General features: G+C 38.4%; 1 protein-coding gene across 7 annotated transcripts in view; it reads left to right on the forward strand.

Moving 5' to 3' along the window:
* The window catches only part of furina (furin (paired basic amino acid cleaving enzyme) a), an 81,733-nt gene that overhangs the window by 46,554 nt on the left and 13,479 nt on the right, over positions 1–21,700 (forward strand). For all 7 annotated transcript variants that reach the window (XM_067486639.1, XM_067486676.1, XM_067486665.1 and 4 more), the window contains exons 4-9: positions 2,510–2,605; positions 5,678–5,806; positions 6,075–6,151; positions 13,499–13,587; positions 18,947–19,119; positions 20,653–20,865. In XM_067486639.1, coding sequence (XP_067342740.1) covers positions 2,510–2,605; positions 5,678–5,806; positions 6,075–6,151; positions 13,499–13,587; positions 18,947–19,119; positions 20,653–20,865 — 777 coding nt within the window. The remainder of the gene's footprint in view (positions 1–2,509; positions 2,606–5,677; positions 5,807–6,074; positions 6,152–13,498; positions 13,588–18,946; positions 19,120–20,652; positions 20,866–21,700) is intronic.

The following is a 21,700-nucleotide window of genomic DNA, read 5'->3' on the forward strand; positions in this document are numbered from 1 at the left end:
GTCACGTTAATACCTTCTACTTTGAATAGTGTGTTAAAGCCTGGGCTGGTTATCCAACCTTAATGAGAGGCCTCAGATGCTGTTGTATTGTGTTTATCTCTAAATACTATTTTTCTTTTGTTGAATGTAGAGCACATTGTATTATTTACATAATTTTTATGTTTCTTTTTTTTCTTTATGTTGGACTAAACTTTCAAGTAGTGTGCTTTTGCATTTCTGCAGGCTAAGTAGAGGTTGTCATGTGTTCAAGAGAGGCGGGCACAAGATTACGTTCTTACACATGATGCTTCTGTGTATAGCATGCAATAATGCCAAGGGAATTAAAAATTACACCATGCTTTGCAGTAATAGTTTGCTGCTTGTACTGCATCAAATCTGCTTCTCAGAGTGCAGCAAAAAGCCTGTTGCCTTGTACATTATACATAACTTCCTGTGTTGCCCTACAAAACAAATATTGCACAAACATAGAATCTTTTTTCTAAATAATCTGGTCATGTTTGAACCACATCGCCATGGAAATGTTCCATACTCTACGTATGTGTGAAAACCAGATTTCATTGTGATTAAAAAGCTAAGAAGAAAGTGAAAGAGGGGAAATCACATACAACGACTTATGACGCAAAAGAAAATAGCCTGTTTCTATCTGATGGAGAATCACATAGACTAGTATATTGCAGTTGAATTGGGTCTCTGCATGAAGCTGAGCCTGGAGAGATTCTGTCTGGTCAACGCTGCCTTTTTTATTGTTTTTTTTTTTTTTAAACAAAAAGCCAATGATCCTTATGAGCCTTACTGTAAGATGTACTGTTCTGACTATCCAGTCAGTTCCCCATCGTGTGTCGAACTAATTAGAGGCCATGTAACACCGCGTTGTGGATCCCTGGTTATATAAAATTTGCTGTGAATTATAGAAATTTGAGCTTCGTCTATGATTACATTGAATTTGGGTTTGATATCATTTGATTCACTACTACGAGAAGCGGTATTTATTTTTCTGATATCATCTTTCTGCATAGGACTTGTATTGCAAATGAGTTAAAATGTATATTTGCAAAATAAGTATATTAGCAAATATTCTGCATATTGTATTTGCAAATTCACCCCATAATTCTTTCTGGCCATTTTCACATTTTACTGCAAGGTTTATCTTCTCATTGTTGTCTGTTGGAGAATTTACGAGGGCAAAATGCAGAGGCAGTAGGACACAGGGACAGTGTTAAGTGTGGTAGATAAGGCCCTTTTTTTTTTTTCCCAAAAATAAAAATCCACAAGCTGACCATACCAGCACAAAGGAAAAGTGTATTGTGTCAGTTTGCACTTGTTTAGATATACTCTATATTTTTATATAATTTATTTTTTGAGCATATATAATTAAACTGTCAGTGGTGTGAAAGCGGTTTACAGTTTTGTTTTGCTCACCTCTGTGTGATGATCGTTGGAAGTATCTAAATTATTTTATCTTGCCCAAGCTCAGAACACATGTATACTGGCAGCCGGCCGAATATTGTATGTAGTGTGCAGTTCATAATGAAATCCTTTACAACATATCCACGTGTCTTTTGTTTGCCATGGTTGTTTGAGTTAGTGCGTCCAGGTCAGTGTGATAAAGCAGTCACCTAATGTTGTGTATACTTTAAACTGCCACAGCTGCATCTGATAGGGCTGCCCCAATCTTCCCAGTCAGAATGAACACTGGTAGAAATGTCTCCTCCATTTAGCCTGATCGAGCTTCTTACTAAACATGCACAACCTCTTTGCTCATTCAAGTGAAATTATTCCATTATAGTCTAATATTGTGGTAGTTTTGAATTGGCATCGTATGTAGCAGCTAACCTTCATTACTTCTTTCCTCTTTTACTCTGGCGTCTCTAGTGATCTGCAGAGGTGGAGAGAGAGGTGCGCTGTGATTTGGTTGTCCTTCACATCAGGTGCTCTGTCCTTGCGGCAGGCAGTTCTCTGTCTTCCTTCTGACATATTTTTTTTCCCTCTTCTTGTCTACCCAGGCGTTTTGCTCTACAGCAAGCGCAGTTCTGCAGAGGGAGTAAGATGCAGGCTTATTTTCACCGTGTGCATTCTGCTTCTGTAAACACTTTTCTGCAGGAGCTCACACATTATGAAAGCCTTCTGCCGACTGGGTTACTGCTGTTACTGTTGTTAAACGGAATTTGTGTCTTTGGGTTTTTGTGGATAGATTATTAGTATGCCTATATGTTGAGTTGGACTCATAAGTATACTAAATCTTGGTGCATGCCATTTTACACCACTCCGGAAATTTTAATTAGTCCCTGGCTGCTCTGGAATTCATCAGCGAGTCTCATTAGTGAGGAGTCCATGATACCCCTGTGCCTCTAATCTCACTGTGTTTGCTGTCATCCCGCTGAGAATTGGGATCTTTATTAATTCATTTGACATGGTGACCCTTGTGGCCAGCACATAATTATTTTTTTTTTCTGTTTTTTTTTTTTTTTTTAATGATCTCTTTTTTTCTGTCTGTGCTCTTTTTGTATAGGTGACTTGGGCACAGCAGCAGGTGTCAAAACGGAGAAAAAAGAGGGATGTCTTCGAAGAGCCCTTAGATCCCAAGTTCGGAGATCAGTGGTACCTGGTGAGTAGAACAGAAACTCTAATAACCAAAAGAGTATTTGTATGTGCTGTGAGTGATTTGTGTGTGTCTTTAGGACAAAATTCAGCAGTGCACACTGCTTGAGCTTTTTATCTACCCGAAGTCAATACTGGTAATTAAATTTAGGTCTGTGATGCTTCCCCCAAGTCAAAAGACAAGCCTGTATGAATCCAATATAGCATCTTTGTGTGAAATGCTGCTGGGTGTCTTGTTTGCAGAACAAAAAGTCTGTACGTCTTCACCTGAAGGATTCTGCTTTAACAATAGCATACACACACTGTGTACCTTTTTGAATTTTTAGTTTGGATGTTTTTCAAAATTGATGGTTTACTTTAGTATGTAGACAGCACCAAAACAAGGAGAGCAAGCAGAGAGAAAGACAGAGGTGATTCATCTTGAAGCGCTCTAGTTTTCAGTTGATTGATTTTCACATTTGACTTGAAGAATGTCACTGATACATTGGCCTGTTAAAAGCAGCAGTAACAACCCCTGAGATTTTCTGTTCAGCTCCACTCTTCCTTCAATTACTGTGAGGATGCTCCAGGCAGAAGAAGATTCATGGTGATGCAAAAGACTTGCATCACCAGTTGTTCAAAATGTCTGTTCTTTTACAGACTCTGTTCCCCAGTGTGTTTGAGTAGTTGGTGGCACCTTGGCAGTAGATAAAAGCCCGGCGTCTGGTTGTATCAAGTGTAATAGATTTTGCCATACATTGACTGCTGTTAATAGATTAAGTGTCAGTTAAACTTGTCTAATACATATGGATAAGGTTTTCTACAAAATGTTTTGAGCCCTGCTAGTGGAGCTTTTTTCCCCACAGAGCTTTGATGTTTTTAAATGCCCAAATTTCAAAGACAAATAAGACAAAAAACATTTAAAATACTTTACATATTTGTGTCATGTACATTATTATTCATATAAAATGAATGCATTCTAATGCAGCACTACTCTATAAATTCTTTCCATGGGGGTACTAATGATCAGTTTTTGTTAAAACCGTCAGTTGAATACATAAAACAAAAACTGATTTCAATTTGTAAGTCTGTAGGTCAGGTGTGGTTTGTAAAGGCTCATTAAACACCAGAAGACATAAAAATTGGGCAACACCTTTGCAAATTATCAGCCCTTTCCACTAATGGAATCAGCTGAGTTTTGATTTGAATATAAATGTCAACATGGGCATAAATAACATGAGAAAATAGTTTTTAAATAACAAAGCCACCCAGATTTTAGCATTCTCACATGGCAAGTGAGAATTATCGTTGGCTCCACTTTAAGCTTCCTGCCGAAAGTGCAGTACATGGCGCAAGGCAGTGCATGCATCCACAAACTACTGCAATTAAAACTGAATTGAAACTCTACTTTGTGTTTGTTAAAGGCTCATTGGACAGAGGGGACCCCACCTCAACCTTTTAAAGCACAAAGGCAAAATAAAAGCAAGCACCACTGAAAGTACATGCTAAAGTTGTAAAGTTTTAATATAGAATTTTCATGTTGAACTTTACCTGCTTTCTTTTTTAACCACACTGGTCCACAGCATCTACTACAATCTATGGGAGAAACAATGTGGACTAGAGCAGGGCTCATGTGAATATGATTATTGATTATTGCAGACAAGCTCTTGTGTGCGGTGCTCTGCAGGAAGCATGTTTTAGCCTTTATTCTGCTAGAGATATTGTGTTCATACATGTTTGGAGTGCCTGATGTAAAGTCCGCCACACAAGCAATACTATGAATTTTATCTTGGACTGACTGTTATCCCCTTGGGGGATAAATTTTACTTAAATACTAAAAAAGTGCTAATTTGCCTGGTATACCCTGGACTTCTTCACGCTGCATTAACTCTTCAGATTTTAATGGTTTAATTTTACTTTTACTTACTATATATTACTAGTTTCTAATTCTCCTCACTCTGCCAGATTCCAGAAGAACACATTTTCTATTATTATTAAAATACTGTGTGTTTCAAATGATAAGTAATTGTGGTACTATAGGTTCATAGATATAAAAAATAGTTAGGATGTTCAGGTTGTTGGAATGTTCTGCTTCTGTCCCCTGGCAGTAAATAAGCATGAGCCTCATTAAAACTGAACCCGGCTGTCCAGAGGAGAGTGTGGGTGGTTCTGCTGGCAGGGTGTCCTTGACGGACAAATGCTAATAGTCAGCATCTGCTTTTGCCATGAAAGTTTATTGTTTTTACCGAAATGTACTTAAATCAGCTACACACACGTTGATATGCTCAAGATTTAAGTGTGCTGAAGGATCTCTGACGATAAGGAAGAAGGAAAAGGACTCACTTCCTGAGTGATATTCAAAATGAAAGCATGTACAGCCCCTTTCAGACTTATTATTCACTCAGCGTGTCAACCACAAAAGCCTTTTTTCAATCTGATTCAGCATTGCAGTTCACTACTTTCAGCTTTAATTGATTTACTTCTTGTTGGTTTAAATGTCAATGACGTTACAAGGTTGAGGCATAAACTTCATCTTGTCTAATAGACTAAACTCACAAAGGTCTCGAATCTAAGAAGAACCTGTGGTGGATGGATCTGACATACTATATTTAACCGATGGTACACTTGGGGGGAAAAAAAAAAGAGCTTTGAACTAGAGGAAAGCCAGATGTGGCTTTTGACCAAAGGTCAAGTTGAATGTCAAAGAATATCAAAACGCATAAAGAAAAATTTCTATGAGCCATCATGCAGTTTATTATTGCTCTGCTTGGTATTAATGGTAAATGCAGTTCAGTACAATAAATGCATGCTTTGCTACAAAACACACAAATGTGCCTTAACTTTGCAATATTCCCTTCAGCTTATTGAGGAACCTTTTGTTTTTCACCAAGGTAAGAGTGACTGAAATTCAATAAGCTGCTGCTTTTTCCTGGATGCTTCAATCAAAACCTCAGTCTTCCTCTGAATGTCTTAAATGATTGCTTTTTTTTTTTTATTACTAAGCCCTTCCAGATGTAGTTAAAACCACATTCTTCACAGGACTCAGGTGTCTCTCAGATAATTAGATTCCTTCTAAGTTATTTGCTTTCTCCATCCTCAGTACAACAGCAACCACCGTGACTTGAATGCCACAGCTGCATGGCAATTGGGCTACACAGGTAAAGGGGTGGTGGTGTCTATCCTAGATGATGGAATAGAGAAGAACCATCCTGACCTGATAGAGAACTATGTGAGTAAATCTATTAAAATCCTTAAAACATTATTCCCAACATGGAGATGCTGTGTTGCTGCAGCTGCACACAGAATGGGAAATATAGCAGGTTTTAAATTAAAGAGCGAGCCTTCCTTCTGCTGAAACACCTCATGTTTTTTAAGAATTATTACAGTTTGTATTACAGATTTTGAGAATTTCATGTTTGGCTTATTTCTTAAATAAAGAATGTTCCAAACTGATTTTACTCTCCAAGCTCAGAAAATTTTGTTTTTTTGCCTTTTAGGACCCGGATGCCAGCTACGATGTGAACGATGGAGACCCAGATCCTCAGCCCCGATACACGCAACTTAATGAAAACAGGTAGAAGTCTACACAGATAACAGTACACTTTGCAATCTTCCCTTTGTGATTTTTGTCTTTCCTGGAAACACCCACTCGTGTTTCTTTAAATGCTAACTGCGTGGGCAACATGTCAGAATGAAATTGCACTTGTTCATTAATTTGCCCCCCTCGCTGTTGGATAGCTGGCAGCTGACATGTAAATAGGCTCGCTTCCCATCCACTGTTGAGTCCAAGGGAACCATTTATGGTAACAAATCCAATTAAAGGCTGTGGCCCGTGGAGATTGGAGATGTTTTGTCCGAGAGATTTTAATTTTCTGCCATTTAATGCCTTTTACTTTTCAAAAGTGAGCAGTTACCTTATAATATGAAGGTTACCAGTTACCTTCTAATATGAACTAACCCAGAGTTTTTGGGGTTGTTTTTGCTTTTTGAATCACACAGGTACTGCCATCTATAGCTTGGGTAAGTAAAGTAAATCTAAACCAGGATCAAGATAGTGAGTACGAACACCTTTATTGCAGCAGGCTCTGCTGATGGCATTAGGAGCGAAACAGCAATGAAACGGCATATTTCTTAGTTATGAAAGGCCCCTGCTCATCTCTCTTGATTCGTACTATTTGCTGTAAACTTCTGTTTGTGGGCCACTGGGCCTGAGAGCGTTTGTTTTGTTTTGGGTATTTTTTTTTTTTTTTCCAATCTCATCCGGATGGGCCGAGAAGATAAAAGAAACCGACAAATGGAAATGAAGCATCCCCCTCTGAGAAAGTGGCCTGGAGCAAATATCATGAAGATGGATGCCAGAGGAAAGGGCTCCAACATGTCCAACTATTTTAATGCTGTATCAACACCTTAAAGGCTTTGTTGAACATTTAATGGGGAGGATGCTGTTTAAAGAAGGTGTGTAATTGTATTCATACTAAAAGAGGTTTGTTTGGGGCAGAACCACAATTTTAACAGTAGATGTTTTCATAAACATGGAAACACTGCAAACAATATGCTACTGTTCTGTTTTTCAGCACAGTTGAGTGTTTTTAAGTTTCTGTGCCAGTGCCTGAAACTGTTTTTTCACCGCCATCAACCAGCTCCTAAACGGTGGAATTTCATGTGGAAGAATGTGCGAGAACATCACTCCAGTGCAACTTCCACAGATACACCATCTATGCCAAGGCACGCTTAAGCTCTTCTGGCGGCTCATGGTGGCCCAGAGCCCAGCTAAGACACTTACTATTGATGTTCCCTTTGTTTTGGCAGTAGCACTTTCCAACCCTCGCTAACCTCAGCTCTTATCTCTTGCCACCCAGCTCTTTGTGTCTTCCTTGTGGCAAGACCAATTGAGAGGGTGTGTGTGTGTTGTGTGTGTTCGTTCCTTCTTTACCTTAGGTTAAGTCAGATGCATGTGTAAACAACCCTGTGGGAGGGCATGTAGGGCTGTGCTAAGGTTTCGTAACAGACTGTAAGTGTCTGTTCCTTGCAGAAAGCGCAACTTTGTTCACCTCCATAAAGCTGTCTTTATTTCCCAACCTACGCGCAGCAATGAGGTGGCTGAGTAGCAGTATGACCATTCACCGTCATGTTTATCTAAGACAGAATATGATCTTTTTCCAGGGTTTCCTCTGACTCGTATCAGGATGGTTTCCAAATGTGCATTTCTTAGCTTAGCCCCGCTAAAGTTTTGCAGAAATACTATGCTCATAGCCTCCTGATTTAAATAATAAGGACCTTGGCTGTCTCTATTTAACATATGCAGTAATATGCTGTACATTTTTAAATGATAATGATAGTGCACAGTTGAAAAAAAAAAAAGAGATAAATCTACCAAGAATACAAGGGGCAGGGCAGAAACACTAGATGTGTCAATGAAATATTTAATGCACAGTGATGGATGAAAGAGCCTATTTTAACTATACAGCAAATGGCAGGCTGACTTTTTTTTTGGAACCAGACCTCACATTTATCTCTTTCTAGACGCTTACTTCATATTCCTCTCTTTAGCATAGTCCATAAACAGCACCAGACCTTTTGTCCTGCAGGCCAGCTCATTAGTAAACTGGCAGAACCATTAACAGATTTAAGAATGAGCAGAGTGGAACAGTTGTTCAGATTTACCTTTGAGGTTCAGTGCAACCCAGAGACTAATGAACAACAAACTCTTCTATCCATGGCCTCAAGAGCCTCAACAATTTTTTTTAAAGTAATTAAGCTAATGCAAGAGAGGAAAACCAAGTGAATGAAATTTAGATTGTGACACACATCTATGGGTTAGGACTAGGAGTGGGACTATTTCAATGCCAAACCTTGTGTTCAGAATCAGAGCTCTCAGTGCTGAATATGAATAACTTCAGTGCCATTCTGAAATGCTTTTGATATAAATGTTAATGTTACAGTTGATTGGAAATTCATTAATTATGCAATTTTCTGGTAGGTAAAATTTGTATGTATGATAAACTGCAGGAGCAAAATGTATACCGAAGCATTACCTGCAGCATTCTGGTAGAATATTCATACAGCTAAAGAAAACCTGCTATCATTGTCTTAAAAGCACAAAAAAACACTTTTCCTAATGCACAACTGTCCAGCACATGTTCCAGTAACTGCATTTGCCATCTTTGCACTATACCAGCACAACTAGTCTAGATAGAGCCAAATGACAATGGCACGTTACTTCAGCAAATCTCCAAATAGAAGGAGCTTGAGTTTTACACCGTGACAACAGCAGTTCACACAGTCACTCTGCCAGCTATGGGAATGAATATCACATTGTTGGCCTTGGGCCTGCATCCAGCTGTAGATGCTGTAACCTGAGTTAGTTTCTGTGCCTAGAATCTGCCATGTGGCTTGTTCTTACTGTAATCAGAGACTTAACTTAAATTGCTCTTTGTTCAGTATAATCTCCTATTTTACCATTAAATACAATCCTTTGGGAAACCAAAGTTTTTGCACTTTGTGTGTGTTTTGTCATTGTTTTCCATGTTCAGAGTGTTCAGTCAAAGTCTGTAAAGGATTAAAGAAGAACATATTGTTCATGCTGCCACTATCATGTGTTGCATTTAATCCATACATGCACAGTTTATCTAATGCTAGGTAATTATGTAGTGCTAATTGATTTGCTGAACTTTTTAATTGGTCTGATGGATATTTAAAGTTTTTATTTGGTTAAAGCTAAATTTAGATTTTTTTTTTCTTTTGTGGAAACAGAGTGGAGATGTGCTGTTGAAGCCTTCTGTAATTCAGCCTCATTGTACAGTTCTGGCATCAGTGCAGAGAGATTCACTTTTTTTGTCAAGTGTTTGAATAAGGTTTGCCCTTCTAACCAGTCAGACAATTTCAATCATATCTATTTAATTTGTAATTCATCATTTTACAACAACTTGGTAGCAGTAGAAGATGGTGGTAGAGCAGGGAGTGCGAGAGCGAGTTGAAGCAGAGTGGAATGAATTCAAGTCCCATATTATAGTAGCACTAGGTTATGTTGTTTATTATAGTTTTAAACTATTCCTTTTTTTAATGTAATATATCATAAAGGGGTTTCCAAAGAAATAGCTGAACTACTGTACATACAACAACAACATACATTGTTGTGTGGACAAAAGAAAGCTGTTATGTACGTATATCAGGTTAGTTTTAAGAGATGAATACGGTGGTGGCATAAACCCAGAGCAAGTAATACACTCTACTGAATAAATTTTCTGTGATCTCTGATCACTTAACATTTATTATTTATGTTTGAAGTGGTCCAGATTGTATAGCCATCGACAGTTCCTAGGTTTAGGTGCAGCTGAGAGCTAAAATGTCTTTGTTATTTTAAGTTTGTCAGGGAATCTTGTCAGGCAGGTTGTACTGCACTGATAATTCATCTGTGTGACTTGTTAACAACTGGACAATGGTGTACTTGTAGTGATAGATGGCTCTTTGTTCTTGCAGACATTGTCTTGCAGTGGTTTCACTGGGGCACTTCATGTGATGTGCTTGATGATCTGCACTGTGCTGTCCCATCTTTAGCCTCCCGACTCCCGACCTGGGGGTTGAATCCAGATTGGCTTTCATGTGATGTTTTTTCATTCAGGACATGAGCTTGGTAAAAAATATGTGCAAACAGACAAAATGAGGACATTCAGTCAAACTTTGCGTTCATTGTCAGATAACTGGTAGCTCCCTCAGGCATCTCATCATGACTGATCATCTTGTTGACAGAAGAGCTCACCAATGAAAGGTTTCTAATTGGATCTGGAATAATTCTACATGTGGGGATTTGGGTAATAACTATAGAAATCTTTACCGTGGGAGCCATTTGTAACATTATAAATTAACAGCTCACAGTTTCATGACACTTTACAATGGCACAGAATTATTAAAATCATTTAAAAAGGGAAAAGCAAGTTCAAGTTTATTATATGTCTATAAAGCACCTAAAGGATTCCTTCACTAATTTTGAATTTGCTTCCTTTGGTTCTAGTTTGGGTAGTACATGTAAATAAATGCCAATAAACTTCCCTCTGACTTCCCTATATAAAGAAAATCTCTCTACTTCTTGCTGAACATTGCCTTCAGATAATATCACTTGGAGAACTTTCAGTTCAGAATATGTCATCTCGTCGCTCTTGCTATCAAGTTTGTAATAATGGTCAACTAGCTTTTCCAGAGCTCCTCCAGGTTAAATCATCTGAACTCCTAATGATGAAAAACTCCAGGGGATGTCATCTGTAGCAATTTTTCAGCTAGAAGCAGAGAAACATTTTTATAGAGGATAGTCAGAGGGAAGTTTTAAAGTATTACTGTACATTTACACCCTAAACTAAACCCATAGAAACCCTGTTGAAAATTAGTAAAGTTGCCTTTGTCTAATTGTCAAATTGTAAAAGCCAGTTGCATTAGTTGGGTGAAATATCTGGGGTTTAATAGTTAGAAATGAGAGGATTTGTCAAGTAGTTCATATGCATAAAACTAATCTAAATCTATTTTGATAATAGTTTAGCCTTTTTTTAAGCACCAGGGGCAAGGCCAGAAGTGGGGATGTGGAGTGGTCAATGTTTGACACCCCCCCCCCCCCCCAGGTGCCACCCCCTAGTGTGATAAGGTAGAAGATACCTGTTGTAGAACTTTCTGCATAAGGAAAACTGACTAAATCTTTAGTTGAAATAAATCATAACAATTTTTTATTATGTACATTTAAGTTGGTCTAATGTGTTTTGTAGCAGATTCTCCCTGCAAAGGATGGATTTTTACTTCCATCCCCCAACTGTTTATCATTAGTTTATGACTATCGTGGAGTTACAAATGGTATTAATTTCTATCTATTTTGCCATACCAAAAAAATTAATAAATAAAAAATGACATCTGCCCCTGTTAAGGACAAATTCCATAAAAATACATTCCATACATGTTTTATATAATTATAAATCCTAATACAGTATGTGCCAAGGTTTTTTCCTCAGTTAAAGTTTGCTTAAGAAATGTTTGATGTTTTTACTACACTTAATGGACATGGTTATTCATGACTTACTTAATTGACAGATATTCACTGAGGATTGAGGACTCAATCTTCTTACACATACCCAAAATCAAACTGCTAATGTTGTTTTTCAACTCAAATTAGGAAAATGTTATGATTATTTTAATGTGAACCACCATAGTGTAAAATAAAATTTAAACTTAAGTGTTGAGGTACTGGACTAAACATTGATAAGATTCTCACAGACCAGTTGTGCTCACATCCTGCAAAATGATACCGTAGCTGAATGAAAATGCCTTTTGTATTAGAGAATGCTGTAAGTCATTTTGAATAAATATCAGGGAGCAAGCTGCTTTCACCAGCAGAATTCATGAAAGTGTTTGACCCACAGATGCCCTCTTCTTCACATTCTTATTGACCCAAATAGTGAGGAGGAACAGTGAAATCAATTTCATCACTCTCAAAAACCTGATTATGCAAGTAGTCCTTTCATAATCAGGTTCAGGAACGGTGGCCTTCACCTCTGTAGCAGCATCTGTAAGCTGTGAATGAGTCTACACGTAAGTGACTGTAATGAATGCGCCATGAAAGGCTCAGGTGAACACGTGGTATAGGCCTGCGCATGCATGGCCTCCTTTTGCAGACACTTGAGCTGTTCCCTATCATAAGGTTCATCACAAACACTGATGTTGTAACATAAGACAAAGTTAACAGACCAACACTTCCAGGAATGTAGACACACAGTTCGGTAGAAAATTATCCTGACATTCATCTGTGTCTGTTTACTTTGTGTTCATGTAAGGCTTGTGTTATCCAGCAGTCCTTGCCACTTGAGCACACTGTAGCTGGGCCTATGACTCCATCTGTCGTTCTGAGACTGTTTAGATACACAATGCCAATGTTGCCCTCCACCCTCTCTGCTCATAACCTTATTTAAAGAAATACATATCTAATTATTATGCCTGTGTCTTCAATGAAAGAAGAAATCTAGTGTGTTAAAAATTGGTTAATATTGTTGTATTGAAATACACTTTGGGCGACATAATGTTGGGATTAGGAATTTCTATAATGCTCATGCTCACAATGGCCTTTTTACAGACAACCGTCAATTGTAATGACTATATCTTGAAAACGGGTTAGTGTCCTTTTTGTATGTGGATGTTAAATGATCATGAGGCGTTTTGTTTATTGTTTCTGCTTTGACTGGATTGTCGGTGTGTGGCTTTTATGGAAGGCTGTTGTTTCCTGATGTGGCACACTGCTCCCCGGGCTCCGGCATTCCTGTCTTGGAATGGCTGCAGTCCAGTGGGGATTGTGCCATGCTTTGAAGGACATTAAGAGTGCATATCCATATGGCAGTCCAGAGGAATACACATGACTGGAATGTGATGATTAGCTCCTCTGTAGCAGCTTTTTGGATCTCTACACCATGGTGCCTGGAGCTACAGCTCACTACAGAGGCTCTTTCTCAATGAAAGATCTATTGTATAAATCGCAAATCTAATTCACACTTTCTTCCCGTGTCATCTTATGTCCCTTTTTTCTCCCCTGGACTTTATTCAGGCACACTGTAGGCTGTCCAAGGTTACTAATGCTAGAAGGCCATAGATAATGTTTGTCGATCTCTGCTCGTTGGCTGAATGTTTTCTTTTGGACAAATGAGAATTCAGATTTGTTTAAAGGAATCAAAGCCAAGAACCTGTCTCCATCAGTTTGTTTTGTCTCAGTCTACAGCTCGACCACAGTGCTGGAGGGAGCACATTCTTTCACAATCAGAGGTTGTTAGACAAGTGAACTACCTGTGGGTGTAAATACAGTAAAATGCTGTGTCATTACATACAGTAAATGCCACTTACAAGGAGAAATCATTTGCTTAAACATACTTCTTACATTCTCATTCTTCCTCCTCTCCAGGCATGGAACACGATGTGCAGGAGAAGTGGCAGCAGTAGCCAACAATGGAATCTGTGGGGTTGGTGTGGCCTACAATGCCAAGATTGGAGGTACAGTCCAATAAAAAAAGATTATTATATAATGTCACAGGGGCAACTGAAATATATGTTTAGTAGCACTGTTGTTATTTTCAGTCCATTTTCTGTGCACAGCATGGCACTGAATCTTTTTCAGCATCCCCACAGTTGTGCTGTGTATTGCCATTACACTGTAATTCTCTTGGTTTTGCATGGAGTAACAGTATAGAAAAAGCACACTGATATGCATTGTGTGAAATAGTACAATGCTTTAGATTGTTTGGAATCTATTTTAACTTGATGTCAAACACTGTTTTCATCTTGCGAATTAAATTCAACAAATGGCTTGTTGGTATGTCTTGTAGAGCTGAAATGCATTAGATTGACAGATGTACCCAATAAATGAAAACGGCTCATTCAGTGTATTTAGTGATTGTAATTGTTGAGAGAGTAGTTTACCTGCAGTAGTTAGACTTTAAAAAGTCTTGTGTTTTTAGTTTTACTTTAGGCAAAAAACGGCCACAAAAAGTTTTGTAGCCAGAGGGGCTGAGGTCAAATCGTCAAAATGCACATTTGGTAGATTTTGTTGGCACCCAGCTAGGATGTCAGCCCCCACTGCTCTTAAACAACACACGCTTGAGTGTGTCATTCAGCACAGTGAAATTTCATCACCCATTGTCTGTCACCTGCATTGTGTGCATGCACAGAATTTAAGCCTTTCATATTCATTTATTTTCATTTGAGAAACTATAGCCAATAAAAGGAAAACAAGATAAATATGTTAGTCCTTAGCTTCAGATTTGCCCTCATTCTCATTCTCTCACCTCTTATTGTTTTTCAAGCACGTTCCATCATTATTTTTATCCAAAAAACCTGTTGACCAAATGCTTAATTCATTAGTAGAACTGATACAATAAGCCAGTTGACAGAAAATTAATTACTGCTACTTAATATTGGTTTAATTGTTGTGCTTTTTTAAGGCAGATTTTTGGCTTTTCTTTTTATTCATTGTAAATTCTATAAATGTGGGCTTTTACACCATATGGTAGAAATATGAGCAGTTTGAAGATAAAGGCAGAGTGGAAAATAAAATGAGCATTTTTGCCACTTTGTGTAATATAATTTCTAAATAAATTATTAATTAGAAATGGTAATATTACAAATTAATGGTTGAAGCCAAGGTTTTATATATGATTGGTAAGTGAGATAGGGAAAGCGATCTTGGCTTTTTAACAAGCATACAAACTTATTTTTCTTACCTGACCAGTGACCTTTTGTAACAAGATGTGAATGCACTATGAAAATGGGACATGGATTCACTTAAGCTCTAACAATAGGCATTTGGCATTAGGGGCTTGGGAATTTGAAAGCACCACAATTACTGGTACTGCTAAACGCAGTTTAATGATGAAAGTAGCATATCAGGTTGTTGCCTGTGTCAGAGACACAAAACCATACAAGCACCTGGTACAGTTTGCACCTATGCAAAAAGATAGAAATGATGCAATAGTGGGAAAATATTGATAAATATTAATTTGTTTGTTGTAAAAAGAATTTGCGACCTGATGTGGAGCTTGATTCTGTCTGTCGGGAGGAAACAATATCTGTAAATTCTGTTCCTATTTCTCAAAAGCAGCGTCGGTGGCTTTCTCATTATAAGACAACAAAGTTGATTTGTATAAAAATGTAATCGTAAACAGCTTATTTTATTATTTCTTAATCTTTTATTTTAGTTTTTTCACCCAGTGATTCTAAAATCCAATCCACATTAAATTATTCAGGATTTCACTTGTTACGGTCACATCGCTCAGTCATGAGCACATGTTTTTTTTTTTTGCTCTGGTTTTTATTTCTTGTTCCTGTGCTGAGGACTGTGTTGTTCATTCAGCCCAGGGTAGTTTCTAGGAGCTCTAGGGTTGTAGCATAATGATCTGTTGTCCTTTTAACTGTAGCAGCTACTTCATCCCAGTACATGCTCAACTCTGCTTATCTCAATAGCCTCCTGCTTAGTTGCAGCTGTCATAAAGTTTGAACCTCATCAGAGTAGTGCTATAACTCCAGCCTTTATTATCATTCCAGATGGCAAGTGGGAAAATACCACATGGCATTCAACTTTTCTAACAGCCAGTGGGCTGTGTGGTCATGTAGGTGGAGCAGGAGGCAGCCTGGTGTTGTGATAAAACTACACATTCTTTAATTCACTCTTGCTGTTTTCCATTTTCCAAAACAGAGTTCAGAAACAACACCCCTTTTTTTTGTATTATTGTTTGCACTGTTACACCTTAGGGACTGTAAAGGTCAGGTAAGATGACCTTTACCTACATTGTGGCCTACATTTTGAATACAGTCATGCCACTGCTAGCTCTACCAAAAAAATCAATTTCATCCATAGTCTGATGTTTTACGGCCTAGTGTAAGTTTCAGGTATGTTCAGTTTTCGAACACAAAATGCAGCAAAATGACAAACATTCTCTAAACATTAAACTGACACAGCAAAGAGACACAGGACAGTCCAGATTGTTCAAGTCCTGGAATAGCTTTTAACAGCTGGAAGCCCAAGAGGCAGAAACCCAGATAGTCATTTCAAATCCAAAGCAGCCGGGCAAGTTTATTCATTTTGGTGTCCAGGGAGTATATATTGGAAAGGCAGAGTGCAGAGGGAGTACTGAAAAAAAAAAAACTCCTGTGACTCCTGCACAAGATCACCTGACCCGGTGCCACTAGCAGAACTGTAGCTCATTATTCAGTCAGGATGACTCCCCTGTGAAGGATCTACATGGTAGTTCCAAGCACAGATGGGCTGGTTTATTTTTAAATATTCATAAATTTGTGTGGGGTTAAAAAAAAAGAAAAAGTAACACACCTATTGAACTGGGAAAAGAATCTGTCCCAACAACAGCAAAAGTGGAAGAATAGAAAAGCAACTGCAGTTGTCTATCCAGAGCTGCTGTCCACCGGAAAATTCTCTTGTCCAAAATTTGAAATTTTTTATCACATAACTTACTAATTTGTTTATTGTTTGTTATTTGGAGAGGTTTCAGCATTTTGGAAATTATGCTTTATTGGCATTTGTAGTAAATTTATAGAACTTTATAAGAAGTGGCATCGTTCATTCAGGTGGATGATAGATATGACTTTGTGTCTGTTTTAAGCACAAAGCTTAAGAGTTTCAAACTTACTTTCACTTTTTGTATGAAGTCAGCAAATTAGATGAGTTTTAGAGGTGCTGGGTGTGGAATTTTCACACACAACCAGGTAAGTTGTTTCACTCTACCTCCAGTCTTTATGCTAAGCTGAAAGTGTTATATTTAAGTTACAACTACACAAATAGTATTTGTTTTATTTGTCTAATACTTAAATTACTTGTTTGTAGTTGCAGCATGCAGTGAAAATTTAATCAGCAAATAATGAATCATTATGTAAAGTGCTGTCTATATATACACAAAACTGAATTGAACAGTCTTAGTGTGTCTCCTTCACATACAGTATTTTGGACAGTGATTGGATATACTTCAGTGCCCTCAGCAAATCACACGGTCCTTATAAAGAAGTGCAGGCTGCCATGGAAACACAAGCAGCTCAATGTGGGTTGGTGCTTTTGGAGAACTTCAAAGAACCTGTGCTTGGGTGCTTTAACCCATACACATCAACATGGAGTAACCTCATCTGCAATGCATCAAAAGGGAAATTAGTTTGTTTTTAAGGTGCCTTTGATTTCTCACCTGTCTCTGTGGAGGAATGTTGCTGACAGAGTTTAGTTACAAGAAAACATTTTTAATTTGAAGCTGAAATAACTGGTTTGGACAAGCACTTAACTCTCTGTACAGTGTATTTTTTCTGCAGTATTATTGTGGTTATGTTCTCTGTCTGGCACAGCACTAAATACCGTATGTGATATTTTTAAATTTACTTTATAAATGAACCTGAGTTGAAGTCTGCCATTAAACCACTGCTCAGTTGTTTACTTATTTTCAAAAACAATCCGGAATTCACATTAATCGGACAGTTGCACCAATTTCATTCTGACATGTAGAGGAAGACAGTTAATGCTTTCTTTCATCTTTTAAATCAAAAGTTTCATTCTCAGAAGTCTCTTCACACTTGAAAAAGCAGTTCACCCACAATGCAATTGATCTCGTTCCATTTCTGTATTTTTTTGTATTTATTCATTTTTTTCAAAGTGCCAAAACATATCAATGGAGGTGGTGTTTGATGTACATGGAAGGGTTCATAATAACACCAGGATGGAGGCACAAATGAACACCATCAGCTTGTGCTGCACCACTGCATACGATGTACAAATACACAATGTACAGCATTGCAAATAAGGTTGTAAATATGCAAACCATCACAGAAGCACTGCTTGTCCCTACATATGTCAGATCTTTCTGAACATGAGAGCACAGATCAAACTGCCGAGTTGCAACACCGCTGTGGCTCAGAAGGCAGAGCAGTCATCCACCATATGTGGAAGTGTCACTGTGCAAGTCACTGAAGCCCATGTTACTCCCTGTGGTCAGGCCAGCACCTTGTATGGCAGCACTGCTGTCATCAGTGTATTGTGGGTGTGAATGGCTCAATGAGAAGTAACATTAGAAAGTGCTTTGGGAGCCGATAAGGTAGAAGAACGCCACAAATGTGCAGACCATTTAGCACCAGGCTTTAGCATGGTTATCATCGCCCTTCTTTTCCGTGGAAAAAAGTACCATCTTAGCATCATGTATCTAAAACATTGTTTTAGCATTTCAATTGTACATTTTATTTAAAAAAAAAAAAAAGGGTTAAAAATCAGTGGTACATATCCAGGGTTGTATACAAAATGTTTTTACTGAGTTATAATTGAAATGTTATTCCTGCAAGCTTTACATTAAGACTGTCAACTAACACCAAAGTGACGAGTGGTTTGCACTTGAAGCTTAAAGGTCAGGGGTTCTAACTTTCAAGTCAGCTTTAGCTTTTTTTGTGAGAAGTTGTCTTGTTCTCTCTCAATGCATGAATTTGCCTCTGCACATTCCAGTTTTCTCCCAAAGTCAGAAGACATACAGGTTAGTTCTAAATTGCCCATGGAGGTAAATGTGAGTGTGGAATCAGCTCTGTGATACACTGATGCATCCAGGGTGTACCTGCACCTTTTGCACAGTGACAGCTGGAATCCCTGCAGACACCCATGTCCTTGAAGGGAGAAGTGGTTTTGATAACTGATGGGTGTACTGTATGTCAACTAGCAACAACACCTAACACCAGAATTAGACTGGTAGACTTTAGGATTTAAATAATATTCATTAGGTATTTTCTTGGAACTTTTTTAATCATAAACAGCCACATGTAAGAACTAATAGAAGCTTTCTTTTTGTCATCTGTTTGTGTGTGCATTTGGGGAAAATGGCTGCAGGTGTGCGGATGCTGGACGGGGAGGTGACTGACATGGTGGAGGCCCAGTCTCTCAGTTTGAATCCCCAACACATTGACATCTATAGTGCCAGCTGGGGCCCAGAGGATGATGGCAAAACTGTTGATGGACCTGCTAAACTTGCCAAAGAAGCTTTTCTGCGTGGGGTTACAGAGGTGTGTATGTGACTCTACTGCCTGTGTGTGGCTTCTGATTGGTAGTGTGTAACTAAACCTTTCAAGCATGAGATGGTGCAACAAGCTTTTGACCGTGACAGTTTTGAATGGAAAGGAATGTCCTCTAAAAGCCAACCAGGAAAAAAAATCTTGGGATATTAATAAAAGCTGCATTGATAGAAATTAGTATGAAAAGTTCTGGTTTTTAAAATCTTGTAATATGAAGGACATTTTTTAAACTGCCAGCTCAACTTTTATCTCTCAACTGTTTTAGTCTTCGTACTGTCTCTTCAAGTGGGAATTAAGTATTTTGGAAATAAAAAAAAAAGGTTTTTAAAAAATCTGTTACTGGAACTTTAAATTGCTTGACAATCAATTGTCTAAGTATGTATGTAGAAATATATAGATTTTTGGTGTGCTGTTGAAAAATGCCAACATGGCACGCTGAATTTTAAAGCCCCAAAAATAGCCACCCTTTCATGTCACCAGTCTGTTGTAGCAGCACTTGTTAACAGTCAACAGATTAATAAGCTTACACCCCAGGCTCTCACATCTGCACTACATGAATAAACGCATCCATCCAGCAAACACTGACTCTTGTTATGGAGCAGCAGGATTCAAGGCATGTACCATAAAGCTGACTGCAACCGCTGACACTGACTACTAAGATAATTGCCACAGTGACAGTGCTGTCAGATGGTGGTGTGGGTGGTGCATAGCTGTGTTTGATCAATGCAGAGAGAAACGGTGCCATTCAATACAATAAAGCAGCTCTTAAATGAAAATTATTGCACTTCAAATGTTGAGAGGTTGAATGATTTATTACAATGAGCTGTTCCTGTCATATAGTGCCTTTTGTATTGCACTGCTGTCATGGAATATTTAGCTTATTTTAATTTACTGAATGACCACCCTTGGCCTCTGTGATGTATGCTGCATTTTAATGGGCCTCTTTTAAAGCAAGACCTTAAATGAATTTGCCCCCCCCCCCCCCGTTATTTCCCAATTAAAGCTTGATTCATACTTGCGTGCTTAGACATGTGTGTGTTCAAGCTAGTGCTCGCTTAGAGGCTGCATAGCCATTGACTATACTGAAGCCCGTAAACTTGACTATTACGTCTCTAAGTATTGCAGTGATGCAGACTGCAACAACTGATTGGTCCACTATCTCCTTCTGCCTCATTCCGCTCAGTGATCTTATGGGCCATCTCCTCCAAAGTTGTGGTCTTTCCTCCCTTGCAGTAATTTCTGTAAAACTAACTCCAGTTCATCATTGCTGGCTTTAACTTAATGTTATCTGCTTAGTTCCTGACACTGTTGAAATGTGGAAATGCTCACAATGGGTCCGGCCAATTGCATAGCCTCTGCATAGATTGAAAGCAGGACAATACATCAAGCTTTAGTTTGAAAGACGTTTTCTGGATAACAGTGGTCTGAAGCATTAAATGAATGAATGAATTAATGAATTAATTAAATTCTCGTGGTTGACTTTGTTTTTTACTTGTTTGTCTGAATGTATTGTACATTCTTCAGGGTCGTGGTGGTTTGGGCTCAATTTTTGTGTGGGCTTCTGGCAACGGAGGGAGGGACAAGGACAGCTGTAACTGTGACGGCTACACAAACAGCATCTACACCCTGTCAATCAGCAGCTCCACCCAGAACGGCAATGTTCCCTGGTACAGCGAGGCTTGCTCTTCCACCCTCGCCACCACCTACAGCTCGGGGAACATCAACGAGAAACAGATAGTGAGTTTTGATTGCGTCCAGTGTCTTCTTGTTTCCTAAGACTGTGATTTTGAGATTATGAATCGATTTAGCTATACTTCCCCGGTTTCAGAGAACCTGAAACGATTTTGCTTTTAAAAATGACTAAATTGATGTATTATCGAAATATTTGCAGATGAACTGTTAACTGACAAAACAGTTAACTGCAAAATGGTTCTAGGTCTGTGTACAGTATTTGGATTTGCAGCTGTACTCTGCACTGGCATAACTTCTTCATTCTCTCCTCCATTTCTTCTCTCTTCTGCTTCTCATTCATTCAGTTTTGGGCCATTAAAATTATTATGAATAGCGAATGGCCGAAAATCCATCTGGCTGTCTGTTGCTACTTAACATTCCTGTCACAAACACAAAATCTCATGCACAGACACACACGCATTTTCTCTTCCTCTAACATACAGTCAAAAAACCAAACCAGCTGGATGGAAAGCTTATGACACCTCCATGACATGTGGCTGGTCCCTATATGCTTTGCTGCTGTACTCATTTAATTGTGCTGTCACTCATGAACTCAGGAATGATAAGACTGAGTGGAAGAAAAGAGCGGGTGGGATCTCTGGGGTTATGCAGCAGAGAATATCTTAATTCTTTTTTTTTTTTCATTACACTTATATTATCCTTTCAGTTTAAAGTACGTTAGATACAGGATACTCCCGAAATTAATTGGACTTTTAAATCTGTTGTGCAGCTGCATTTATTAGTAGTTTAGAATTTTACAGATCAGTTTCTGTGGGTGTTTTGTAACCTTTACCCTTCTGGAGATAGACTTTACTAAGAACAAACACAGGTTCCCCACTAC

This window comes from Channa argus, chromosome 2 (assembly GCF_033026475.1).
Source record: "Channa argus isolate prfri chromosome 2, Channa argus male v1.0, whole genome shotgun sequence".
Classification (NCBI taxonomy): Eukaryota; Metazoa; Chordata; class Actinopteri; order Anabantiformes; family Channidae; genus Channa; species Channa argus.